The 13,214-nt window shown below is 45.1% G+C and overlaps 1 protein-coding gene across 9 annotated transcripts in view; it reads right to left on the reverse strand.

Moving 5' to 3' along the window:
* ryr2a (ryanodine receptor 2a (cardiac)) overlaps positions 1–13,214 on the reverse strand; it is a 192,747-nt gene that overhangs the window by 64,395 nt on the left and 115,138 nt on the right. For 6 of the 9 annotated variants that reach the window (XM_071462589.1, XM_071462591.1, XM_071462593.1 and 3 more), the window contains 9 exons: positions 9,727–9,830; positions 6,005–6,140; positions 5,680–5,866; positions 5,255–5,366; positions 5,035–5,155; positions 4,700–4,869; positions 3,051–3,271; positions 1,115–1,205; positions 807–947 (listed from right to left, as the gene is read on the reverse strand). In XM_071462589.1, coding sequence (XP_071318690.1) covers positions 807–947; positions 1,115–1,205; positions 3,051–3,271; positions 4,700–4,869; positions 5,035–5,155; positions 5,255–5,366; positions 5,680–5,866; positions 6,005–6,140; positions 9,727–9,830 — 1,283 coding nt within the window. The remainder of the gene's footprint in view (positions 1–806; positions 948–1,114; positions 1,206–3,050; positions 3,272–4,699; positions 4,870–5,034; positions 5,156–5,254; positions 5,367–5,679; positions 5,867–6,004; positions 6,141–9,726; positions 9,831–13,214) is intronic. The other 3 variants (XM_071462590.1, XM_071462592.1, XM_071462588.1) reach the window with 1 other exon arrangement.

The raw sequence follows: 13,214 nt of genomic DNA on the forward strand, positions 1-13,214 counted from the left end.
TGAGCAGCACATTTTACTACTCTGCCCTGATCTTTGTCATGGCTAATCTGCACACCCATGAGTAGCATAATGAGCCTGGCTTGTTTTACATTACTGCATGTGCAGTTGCAGTATGCAGCGAACAAACATTACTTATTTTTGCAGAGATGGGAAAGGTCATATATTAACAACCACAACTACTGTAAATTATATTATTAGTAACGATGCAAGACTCAGAGTTAATTTTATGATCATCGTCGTATTCAGGTTAAGTGTAAATTTATTTTACATAAATTTAACACATTATTTAAAAGGTAAACTTTATACAAACTTTACACATGAAGATCAGTTAGTATGAGTCAGTCTGTCAAAACAATTCTGTCATGTCTTCTGGGGCTCTGTAGGAGCTTTGTCAAGTCTGGGAAAATAACCCTGATGATGTCATAGCGATGTCATCAAGGTTATCTAATCTTGGAGATTATAATAAGAATTAGAAAAAAAAATAGAAATTTGAAATAATTAGAAAGATTGTAATAAAAATCCTGATTTACAATCTGCATGTGTGAAGTTTGAAAGAGATGACCAGGTATCTCACAGCGAAGGTCGAGCAAAGAGATTCTATTAGTTGCATTGTGGGAAGTTAAGAATTTTGTATTTTTACTGCTGCACTGATTTTGATACATCTTTAATAAATCTGTCCCTTGTGAGTCCCTAAACTTGTCTTGTTCTGAATACCCTCCACACATTCATTTGTTTTAGCTATCACCTCATTCACTTCATTTTCATTTGCTCTTCTGTGAAAAAATTAAGCTAAATTACAGCCTCACCTTGTGTGACAAAGCATCAAATATACCCCAGAACAGTTTCCTGGAGAGGTGAAGTTCTTCATCTGATGCAGCTCCAAAGTTTCCCCAGCCTCCAGTCAGGCAATAATACTTCCAACAACGCTCGTAGTGGTTGGTCAACAGCTGGGGAAAGTCAAGAGGATGCTCATCGACCATTTTCTGGCTTTAAAGTTGAGGATAAAACACCAGTACAAATGTGCAATTGCATATTCTTCTTAATATTATTGCTAAAGTATAGTCCCTGTTAAATCCTCTGGAAAGCAGAGATTGACCTGTGATGTGTTTCTCACCTTCAGAGGCATCTTGGTGTGTTCATTAAGCAGAGGAACATCAAACACCAGCCTCCTCAGCAGATGCTGCATCATTGAGGGTCTCAGCTTACTGCACATTATCAAGATAACATACATGAGTCGGCTGTTTGCACTGACATGAAATACAGTGCATACGGAAAGTATTCACAGCGCTTCACTTGTTCCACATTTTGTTATGTTACAGCCTTATTCCAAGATTGATTAAATTCATTTTTTACCTCAAAATTCTACACACAATACCCCAAAGTTTGCTTGAAGCTTTTGCAAATTTATTAAAAATAAAAAACAAAAATGTTATTTGAACAAGTATTCACAGCCTTTGCTCAATACTTTGTTGAAGCACATTTGGCAGCAATTACGGCCTCAAATCTTTTTGAGTTTGATGCAGAACCTCTCAAGCTCCATCAGGTTGGATGGGGAGCGTCGGTGCACAGCCATTTTCAGATCTCTCCAGAGATGCTCAATTGGGTTCAAGTCCGGGCTCTGGCTGGGCCACTCAAGGACATTCACAGAGTTGTCCCAAAGCCACTCCTTTTGTTATCTTGGCTATATATATATATATATATATATATATATATATATATATATATATATATATATATATATATATATATATATATATATATATATATATATATATAGTCCTGTATATAGTCCTGTTGGAAGATGAACCTCCGCCCCAGTCCGAGGTCCAGAGTGCTCTGGAGCAGGTTATCATCAAGGATGTCTCTGTAAATTGCTGCATTCATCTTTCCCTCGACCCTGACTAGTCTCCCAGTTCCTGCTGCCGAAAAACATCCCCACAGCATGATGCTGCCACCACCATGCTTCACTGTAGGGATGGTATTGACCAGGTGATGTGCGGTGCCTGGTTTCCACCAGACATGACGCTTGGCATTCAGGCCAAAGAGTGGTCTGAGAGTCCTTCAGGTGCCTTTTGGCAAACTCCAGGTGGTCTGTCATGTGCCTTTTACTGAGGAGTGGTTTCCGTCTGGCCCCTCTACCATACAGGCCTGATTGGTGGAGTGCTGCAGAAATGGTTGTCCTTCTGGAAGGTTCTCCTCTCTTGGGTTCTTGTTCACGTCCCTGACTTAAGGCCCTTCTGCCCCGATCATTCAGATTGGCCGGGTGGCCAGCTCTGGGAAGAGTCCTGGTGGTTCCAAACTTCTTCCATTTACGGATGATGGAGGCGACTGTGCTCATTGGGACCTTCAATGCTACAGAAATTTTTCTGTACCCTTCCCCAGATCTGTGCCTCGATACAATCCTGTCTCAGAGGTCAACAGACAATTCCTTGGACTTCATGGCTTGGTTTGTGCTCTGACATGCACTGTCAACTATGGGACCTTATATAGACAGGTGTATGCCTTTCCAAATCATGTCCAATCAAATGAATCAACCACAGCTGGACTACAATCAAGTTGTAGAAACATCTGAAGGATGATCAGTGGAAACAGGATGCACCTAAACTCAGTTTTGAGTGTCATGGAAAAGGCTGTGAATATTTATGTACATGTGATGTTTTTTGTTTTTTATTTTTAATATATTTGCAAAAATTTAAAGCAAACTTTTTTCACTTTATCATTATGGAGTATTGTGTCCCGAATTTTGAGGTTAAAAATGAATTTAATTCATTTTGGAATAAGGCTGTAACATAACAAAATGTGGAAAAAGTGAAGCACTGTGAATACAGTATAAGCAGTGTAAAAATACAGGAGACAAAATGTTGAATGTGACTTCATTAAATAAACAATGAGCAGAGGGACAGGAAGAACAGCCAAATGACAAACAAAGACATTACAATAAAACACAAAGGAACGGCTTAACAAAAATGCATCAATGATAGGAGCATAAATAATTCACATTTTCTGATGACAATCTTAATTAAAATTTTAGGTTTAAATTCCAGTCTTACCCACAAACAGCCAGCAGACACTCTTCAATGGCGTCCCTCTGGGCCTTGGTGAGGCAGCAGCCTTTGGACAGGCGGTAAATGGTGTGGAGGAGGGAGTCAATCAGAGAGGCAAATGGCTCTGTCCCCGCAAACAGTGGTGCACATTTAGTCAGGAGAGGCAACACAGCTGTACAAAGATACCTGTTGAGAGCAAGTGCCATGTCTGTGGCACTGAGAGCAACCTGGCACAGATACAGAGGAGGAGAGGAAGAGCAATGTTTCGGTGAGTGATCAGGTTTGTGCAGGAAAAATCTGCATTTGAAGGCAATGGTATTTAAAGAAGAGAAAAGTGTGATGTGGATGAATAAGTCCACAAATCAAAAGTCCTGAATGAAAATGATAAACATAAGGACCTGCAACTACTTGGATTATTCTCAGTGGTGCACAAATATACTCAGTAAATGTTCATGTCTATCTACATTTTATATTTTGTGTTAAATATGAGGTCAATGGAAACTTACACTGAGTCATTTTGTACATTATACATTTTATAACAAATCGACATCTCCATTAAAATATTCTTGACTGTATGTTTGAGTAAAATTGTTAAAAATGCCTCTGAAGGCTGTGTTTGAGTAAAAGTGTTGTGTTGTTCATTTAGAATTCAACAGTATCACTAATGTAACAAATGAAGGGAGTTTTTGACAGTTATTGTGTTTAGGTGATTAGTTATCTAGTTATTTGTCCCTGTTGCAGGTTGCTAACCACGCTAACGCCAGACACTAATGCCGTGTGGGAGGGGTTTCAGCTGATATGGGTGGACAGGACAAAGGAGAGTGGTAAGAGGAAAGGAGGGGGATTGGCAATATTTGTGAACAATAGATGGTGTAACTATTAAGGTTACTATTACAGAACAACTCTGCAGTATAGACATTGAGCTGCTAGCCATTAGCATGAGGCCATTCTGCCTACCGGAAGAATTCTTGCATTTTATTGCACTAGCAGCGTACCTTTCCCCCCTCTGTTAACGCGGATGCGGTATGTAATGACTTTCACTCTCTCAAAAGCAGGCTGCAGACACAGTACCCTCATGCACTCTTCCTCATCTCAGTTGATTTTAATCATGTCTTTCTGGACTTCACTCTACCCACATTCTCAGTACATGACATGCCCCACCAGAGACAATAAAAGACTGGACTTACTATATGCCAACACAAAGGAGGCATACATCTCATCACCTCTCTCTCCCCTGGGAAGATCAGATCACAATCTGGTGCATCTCCTCCCTGTGTACTGTGTACAACTTCTTGTACGCAGGCAGCCAGCAGTCACCCATACAGTGAAAAGATAGTCTGATGAGGCTGAAGAAGCTTTAAAGGACAGTTTTGACTCAACTGTGAGGGAAGTACTCAACTGTGTGGGAAGCGATGACCACAGGGAGGACATCGATAGTCTGACACACTGCATAACGGACTACATAAACTTCTGTGTGGAAAATGCAGTACCCATCATGACTGTACAGTGTTTCTCCCTGTCCTGTCCTTCCTGCTGCTGCCACCACTGTCTGAGGCCCCTGTGGTCTACCCCACCTTCACCTCAGCTCCACTTCACACATCACTCAGCTCAGCTTTTTCTTTTTCACTCATTCACTCACAAACACGCACACTCACAGTGTCCAGGGAGGCAGCAGCTCTCAGGTCTGGTAAGAATCCAACTTCCAGTAAGTGGAGCAGAAAATTCTGGTCTTCTATACCATAGACCCGGTCCAGGAACAGCACCATGGCTGCTTTATGGTCTGGACAGAAACCAGCTGACATGTCTGGTTCCACCACCATCCCATCTATGAATGCACAGGCACAAACACACAAAGGTTAAATATCAATATTTACCCATAATACTGAAGTTAATGCTGCCGTTTATGTTCATCATTGATTCTGTGCTGGACTTGTTTAAAATCAGGATTACTGCTATATGCACGTCAGATGAGGTAGGTGCTGGTGCTCACCTTTAGCCAGGTTGGGCATGGAGAATGGGATACTGATGACTCCCACTAGGTCTTCAATTGGAATGAGAGACCTCAGAATGGCTCTGATACGGATTGCTTCACCTTTTCCAGCATGGATCAACTGATACAGAGTAAGGGAGGTTAGTGTGAGCATGAGTCTGTGCGTGCGTGTGCGTGTGTGTATGCGTGTGTGCGTGTGTGTGTGTGTGTGGTCACTCACATGCATCTCTGGAGCACAGCGACCTAGCAGGTCAATGAGAGCAGCATAGAAGGTCATGATGGCATTTCCCATGTGGATGGTATCATCCTCCTCTTCCTCTAGCATGTCACTGCTATACACACACACACACACACACACACACACAGAGTACACACAAACAATGACATGTCATTCTCCCCTTAAATACATTTGAATTTCAAATTCAGGCTTTTCTGAGGGTTAGTTTTATACTGAACCTATGCGACAGAACTGGTGTGACAACAACCATATGCTGAGTGAACTAACACTAAAGTACTTGTCCATGACAGAAAACAGAGCTGGTAGGTGGAACCCTCTACACAGTTCAATTAAAAGCTTCAGAGATTAATTTTTTCCCCTCTGAATTATGTTTTTTCTCCTAAAATTTCATGATCTAATGTTCTTACAGTGTTCTGCTGCTCTCAGATGTAGGAGAAGGACCATCCCTGGAAGGATCCTGAGAGATCTTAATGGCTTCCTCCATCGCTGCCAACAACCCATCACCACCTTCACCCCGAAGAGCAGGGCCAAAACATTCTGGTCGGCGAATCAGGAGCCTCACCACAACATTGGCATTCTCCTCCACGCTTTCACCTAACCATAGAACAGTAGAGGTGTTTATGCCAGACACATACTACTCTGACAAAGAAAACTGTTTTTAGATTAAAATAATTTGACCAGCAATATAGTCGATTATGAAGAGACTTAAATTTAAACTGTTTAATAGTTTACCATTGCAGAAGACAGCAAAGCGCAGGAAATCAAGGTAGCGTTCCCCCTCCACAGGGTTCCAGCCGATGTCGGGGTACCCTTTACGCACCAGCATCACACAGCTCTGCAGCCCACAGCCAGCCAGGTACTGCACCACCTGCAGAGGCAGACGAGGTGACACATAGAAAGAAACTCATTTCAAATTACTGGGGTCTCGCCATGCGCGGCGGGTCTGTGCCCCTCCAGCTTGCGCCTGCAGGGGTGGTGGCCCTACCGCTTGGGCCGCCTGAAGGCATCTCTGGGCACCCCGGTTCGGCTCCCCGCTGGCTGGGCGGCGCAGGGATGGAGAACATATTGGGGCCAGTCAGGGATCTGGCCCCAGTGGGGGGGTACATGCCTCGCCTGCCCTTGTTGCTCCACTGTACCACATTCCACATGACAGTAGGGCCTCTGAGGGGTGGTGCAGGGACGAGGCAGGTTGGTGGGCAGGACTGCCCACCGGCCCTGCTATTGTTGTTGTGCTGCTCCTCAATTTTAAATGCACATTAGATATCACATGACACTAGGGCCTTGGGGGGTGGGATGGGGCAGGTGAGACTCTGCCATCTACCAGCGGTGGAGTACCCATGCCCCATCTGCTCCCTCAATTTTAATACACCTTAGTCATCCACACGGCCCACAAGCCATATGACGCTAGGGCTTTGGGGGTAGGGAAGGGCAGGGAGGACCATGCCCATGCCCTGACCGCTCCCCCAATTTTAAGGCGCTATAGTCACCCACACACCCAACTCACTCACGCACTCATACGCACACCCCCACATACACACTTTGCACCCACACCAGACGTAGGGTGGGGAGAGGATAGCTTGATGGGCCCCCCTGTCTATCTGTCCCTGGTGCCGTGTGGACTGTGTGGAGAGCCTGCCATATGGGGGAAGGAGATCCATTGCGGGGATGTCACGGGTGGCCCTGGTGGGGGTGGGTGGCCTCCTCTTGTGGGTGGCGGGCTGGGTGGGGGCTGTGGCCATGCTGCGGGGGTTTGGGGCTCCGGCGGGTAATCCAGGCATTTCCGGGATGCTCTGGGCCCTGCCAACGAATTTGGGGAATTGGGTTTGGGGCTGGGCGGGAGGGCCTGCTGTTCTCTATCCCCCCGGGCTTGGCTTCCCGGCGGGGGGGGGCAGGGACTCCATCTGCCCTCCTTCCCCCATTTGTCCTGCAGGGTCACTGGGGCCGGAATACCGGGCCACCGTGGCGGGCTGGGGTCTTTCCCGCTGGGTGGGCGGGGGCTGGGGGGTTGGGACCTCTCCGGTGTGTGGCGGGCTCTCCGCTGGGCGTGTGGGTGGGCCTTCAGCTGCTGGGGCCATTTGGCTCTGGGTCTGGCTCGCGCTGGGGTTGGTAGTCACGGGCTGGCTCTGGGGCTTCCTGCCTGCTGTCCCTCTGCGGGCCTCCTTGCGCTGGGGGCTGTTGCCTCTGTACTCCCTTGCAGGCTCCTCCTTGGGTCGGGCACGTGGCTGCCGGGGGGGCATGCTGGCGCGGGTCCTTGGGCTCTGGGGGTGGCTGGGAGCCTCGGTGGCCTGGTTTCTGGCCACCTGTGTCTTTGGTCTGGGGGAGCGGTGTTACTGCAGCCCCCACATCAATTACCCTCCACATCCAATGACAAATCGCTACACACTTGCAATACACACATGAACACATACACATACATACACACACACCTACCCCTTCCCTCATACACACACACACACAGACAGATTCACACTAGGGTTGTCACGATACCAGAATTTCAGTAGTCGATACCAATACCCGTGATTTTCCACGATTCTCGATACTAATTCGATACCACAATTACAAAAAAAAAAAAAAAAACCAGGACGACCCGATGGCAGAGTGGTACCACATGAGCAGATGCTCTCAGCAGGCGAGCGCCGGTTCAACTCCGGACCGGCCCGACTCTTTCCTGCGTGTCATTCCCCCTCTCTCTCTGCCCCTTTCCTGTCACTCTCTACTGTCCTGTCAATAAAGGCAAAAAATGCCCCCAAAAAAAACTTTACAAAAAAAAAAAACAGAACCCATGTACTTTTAAATTCACTAATTTATTGAAAACTGCTTTAAACTGTCAAGAATTTAATACCACTATAAAAACAAGCAATACTGTGCTTTATGGTAATAAATAACAACAATATTCAACTATTTACATTCAAAAAAGAACAGGAGTGGCATGGAGCCTTCAAGTATATAAAACAAACAATATTCTTCTTCTTATAAATATGCAAATAAATAACCAAACAGTGGTGTGGAGCCTGATCTCACATAACTAAAACCTCTCATACCAGGCACTGTTTGCATGTCGGCTTGTTTGTGTCTAGAATTGCTCCGTATTCATCCGCCTCCAATGCAAAATATTTGCACTCGCGACTCTTCGTACCTGTTTTGTCACCGAGCCGACGTGTTGTGCTTCCACTCCCAGTTGCTGAAGCTCTGTGCTGCTCACACGCGTATACTGCCCCCGTCACGTCAGTTCCGCCAAGAATCGGCACGGCTCGCCGAGGGAAAAGTTGAATATTCGGTTCTGACTAGGGTGACCAGGCGTCCGGCTTTAGGCCGGACAGTCCGGATTTTCAATGCCCTGTCCGGCCGCTGTATGTTTGTGTAGCCTATTCAGCTACACAAACATCATCTTTAAACCACTCACAATTGTACTATAAATGAGAGTATACCAGAGTCCTATGTACACCATAGTAATTTATTGATATGCCGCATAATGTCCTCCTTTTTGGTGTTATGGAAATGGTCACCCTAGTTCTGACGGTACCAGAAAAAAGCAGGTATCGATGTATTTTTTGCGTGTTGGTATCGAATTGGTACCGGAAGTATCAGTTCTTGTGACAACCCTAATTCACACACACACACACACACACACACATACACAAATACACATCTAAGCATCTAATGGTGAAGGACTATAGAGTGACCATAAATGTGGATGTTGTTCGCTATTGTTATTGTTACTGTGGTTGTTTTTCTGTTGTTGTGTTGCTGTTGTTGTTGTTGTTTTTCCCTGTCTCCCCACTCCCATTTTCCTTTTCCCCATATTCCCTCTGTTTTCCTCTTCCTGTCCACTCTCATTCCTGATGCGGTCCGGTTGTCTTAATAAAGTTAAAATATGCGATAGTAGGAGTATCCCACACTCCTCCTTCGCAGAGTAAATCTGCCCCATCAACACAAGGCATCCAGACCACTCATAGTGCTTGCCAATGATATTGGGACAGGACAAAAAAAAAAAAAAAGAAAAAAAAGAAACTCATTTCATCAAGAAAGTGAAAAAATCTCCCATTATACTGAGACGTGTCTCTAATACTTTGTAGTTCACCTCTATTGATAGAAATTGCTTCTACCAAAGATCAGAAACACCCCTTTGTATAACAACACAGTTCAACAGCAGCACATCACCTCAAGACACTTTCAACACAAGCTGAACATTGAAACTTCAAGGGCAGGGGATACATTACAGGACTGATGGATTAAATGGGATTTGTTTAAGTGGACCTGATAAATTGGCTATCTGCAGTGAAATCTATCACTTTCTAAGGTGCCAGGCAGCGTGAGGTGAGGGCTAGGATGCCACACTGAATTCTCTGCAGCTCTGAGTCCTCTGAAACACATGTTCACTACACTCTTCCAATGAAGCAACCACTGTGTTTCTGTGCGAGTGTGTGTGTGTATATATTTTTTTTCAACCTCACCTTCTCCAGGTCCGGCTCTCTCAAAGCTAGAGCCAACTCATTATTATCCATGACTGATGCTGCAGCCACATCAAGAGGAGTAGAGCCTCGCATGGACGGAGAAGCTGAGAAGAGAAGAGAAGAGAAATATAATTACTATCGATATAAATAAGAATACAAGGAGTCTGTGCTGCACACAGCTCTACAATGAAATAAGCTCCCTTCCACCTGAAGTAGCAAAATATGTTCAGTTGTGACTGGGCTAATTAGAATGTGGCAGAGGAAGTCAGTGGAGTAGGCGGTCCTTCAACGTGGCCAGGATGCATTTGCGTTCACACTGCTAAAAGAATGTGGCCACATGTGGCCCAGGCAACCTGTGGTCTGAGAGATCGGATCTCAAATGCATCCTGAATGTGTCCTAGGTGCGTTCACACCTGTACTTTGAGCTGTCCACTTGTGATCAGATCACTCAGGACGGATGTTAATACCAGGTCTGAACAGGGCCACGGTGTCTGTGTATTCCTCCAGATCAATGCAGTCTGCATAGGAAGCTGCCTCTTTTGACAAGTTCCAATCAGTACTTTCAAAGAAGCCCCCTTATATTTCTAGACTGGTCTAGAGAATTTCAGATGGTCTGTAAACTGGGATTATCATGATACATACAGAATATCAGAATCTAGTATGAAAGGCTAAGGGAGGGGCAGGGAAATGTTTTGCATGCAATCTTTGTATTTGTGTAATCTCCATGATTGAAGTTACCAGTGATGATGAAAAAAGTCTGCGGGGGAGCTGTTTGTTGATCACTGATGCTGCAGAACAGCTCTCATACTGCCTCTGTCATGTTAGTTTTGGGGGCAGGCAGACACTAACAACAGTGGTGAATCTCACCAGATAGTATGGCCTGCATTTCACAATCAAAAATTCCAACAGCAGAGAGCAATGCTTGGACACTTCTTCAGCATTTGTGCATCATTCTTAATGGGCAGGGATGACTCCCTGTTAGAGACAGGGACAAGGCACTGGAGTTTGTTCATTTGTACCGTAATAATCTCAAGGAGGCTCCAGCTGGTGCCCTTTTTAAAAGGTCCGTGGGAGACTGCTGTGTGTGTTCTACTATACATCTCAATAACTCAATAACATGTTCTGACACACACACACATATATATAAATGTGCATCCGGAAAGTTTTCACAGTGCTTCACTTTTTCCACATTTTGTTATGTTACAGCCTTTTTCTAAAATGGATTAAATTCATTTTTGAATTCTACACACAATACCCCATAATGACAAAGTGAAAAAAGTTTGCTTGAAAGTTTTGCAAATATGATGGTCTCTCTGACAATGCTCCAGTGTTGCTCTGTGGAGAGAGGAGAAGCTTCCAGAAGGACAACCATTTCTGCAGCACTCCACCAATCAGGCCTGTATGGTAGAGTGGCCAGACGGAAGCCACTCCTCAGTAAAAGGCACATGACAGCCCGCCTGTCAAAAGGCACCTGAAGGACTCTCTGACCTTGAGAAACAAAATTCTCTGGTCTGATGAAACAAAGATTGGCCTGAATGCCAAGCGTCATGTCTGGAGGAAACCAGGCACTGCTCATCACCTGGCCAACACCATCCCTACAGTGAAGCATGGTGGTGGCAGCATCATGCTGTGGGGATGTATTTCTGCAGCAGAACTGCAGCGGAACTGGGAGACTAGTCAGGGTCGAGGGAAAGATGAATGCAGAAATGTACAGAGACATCCTTGATGATAACCTGCTCCAGAGGGCTCTGGACCTCGGACTGGGGCGAAGGTTCATCTTCCAACAGGACAACCACCCTAAGCACACAGCCAAGATAACAAAGGAGTGGCTTCGGCAGAACTCTGTGAATGTCCTTGAGTCCAGATTTGAACCCGTTTGAACATCTCTGGAGAGATCTGAGAATGGCTGTCTACTGACGCTCCCCATCCAACCTGCATCAGAAGAATGGGAGAAACTGCCCAAAAAAGGTGTGCCAAGCTTGTAGCATCATACTCAAAAAGACTTGAGGTTGTAATTGCTGCCAAAGGTGCTTCAACAAAGTATTGAGCAAAGGCTGTGAATACTTATGTGCATGTTATATTTTTGTTTTTTATTTTTAATAAAGTTGCAAAAGTTTCAAGCAAACTTTTTTAACTTTGTCATTATGGGTTAATGTGTGGAGAATTTTGAGGTAAAAAATTAATTTAATCCATTTTAGAATAAGGCTGTAACATAAAAGAAAAAAGTGAAGCGCTGTGAATACTTTCCAAATGCACTGTGTGTGTGTGTGTGTGTGTGTGTGTGTGTGTGTGTGTATATATATATATATATATATATATATATATACATATATATATATATAGCAGGGGGTCAAGACATAATACTAACAAAGTCACGTGTGACCTGAAAGATGCAAGCAACCTGATTACGGCGCCTGTCACCCAGCAATCTTCTCCTTTTCATTTTCTCACCTAAGTGCGCAGGTCGTGTATGCTTTCAGCATTAGCTAGCATAATTGTTAACCGCCTATGCCAGTAGCCTTGTAACCTGCCAGTTGGAGCTACATTTCATGATCCTCCAGAGGCTGCATAGCCGGTGCTCATTGAAGCAGGGAATGTTGTCAGCTCTAGGACCACAGAGGGTGTTTTACAGGAAGAAGCCATCTTTATTTCCCTGGCAGACCCACTCTTTTTACTGCCAAGTGTTTCTGCTTGTTGCGTCTAAGGTTATAGCGTGTCCTGTATTGGTTAGTAGATGATTTGTGAGCAGAGATTCCAGCCTGTCTTCGATCACGCGCTCCATTTGCAATTCCTGCTTGGTCCCCTTCAGCACAGAGGATGTTCTTGATAAGTATCCATCGTACCTTGGCACTGAACATTTGAAACAGGCATTGACAAATAATGTCTGTACTAACTGCACCTGCACGCGTTTGCAGAGAGGGCTGCAAGGTTGGCCCGGCATGACAGTAGCTTTTCTGAGGCTGGATTACCCTTTTTGAGAATGCCTGCTCAGGACCCACCTTCAGCTTCTAAACGTCACAGGCACACTGAGGATAATGCCCCCAACACGAGAAAGAAATGGAAGCACAATGAACCTTGGGCTCTCAAGGTGGACACACTGACCATCCTACTGCTTCTACCACTATGGTTTCAGGGCCACCACTTCAGACTTGATAAGAGGGATATAGCCTTGCTACTTTACCCTCCGTTTCTGATCAACATGAGGACGCACTCTTTATTGCAGCCTCTGGGAATCTCTTTTCTGATAGGGAAGATGGAGAACAGTAGGAACCCTCAGTGTCAGGCTCTCATGGGTCAGTGGCAGATTCCCTGAAGGACGCTGAGGCTGGCCTTTCCCCAGTTAAGCAAGCCATTCAGTTGGCCATATCAGGGATGGTTTGGATGCTGCTCCTATAGAGGCTGCCCCCTCTAGTGCTTTTTTAAAATGTGCTCCACAACCATCTACCTTCAGAGTTTCGCCCTCTGTGCCATACATTGCTGAACTTCAG

The sequence above is a fragment of the Trachinotus anak genome, unplaced genomic scaffold (genome assembly GCF_046630095.1).
Source record: "Trachinotus anak isolate AG129_WGS33_773 ecotype Australia unplaced genomic scaffold, CSIRO_AGI_Tana_v1 ptg000025l, whole genome shotgun sequence".
Taxonomy (NCBI): domain Eukaryota; kingdom Metazoa; phylum Chordata; class Actinopteri; order Carangiformes; family Carangidae; genus Trachinotus; species Trachinotus anak.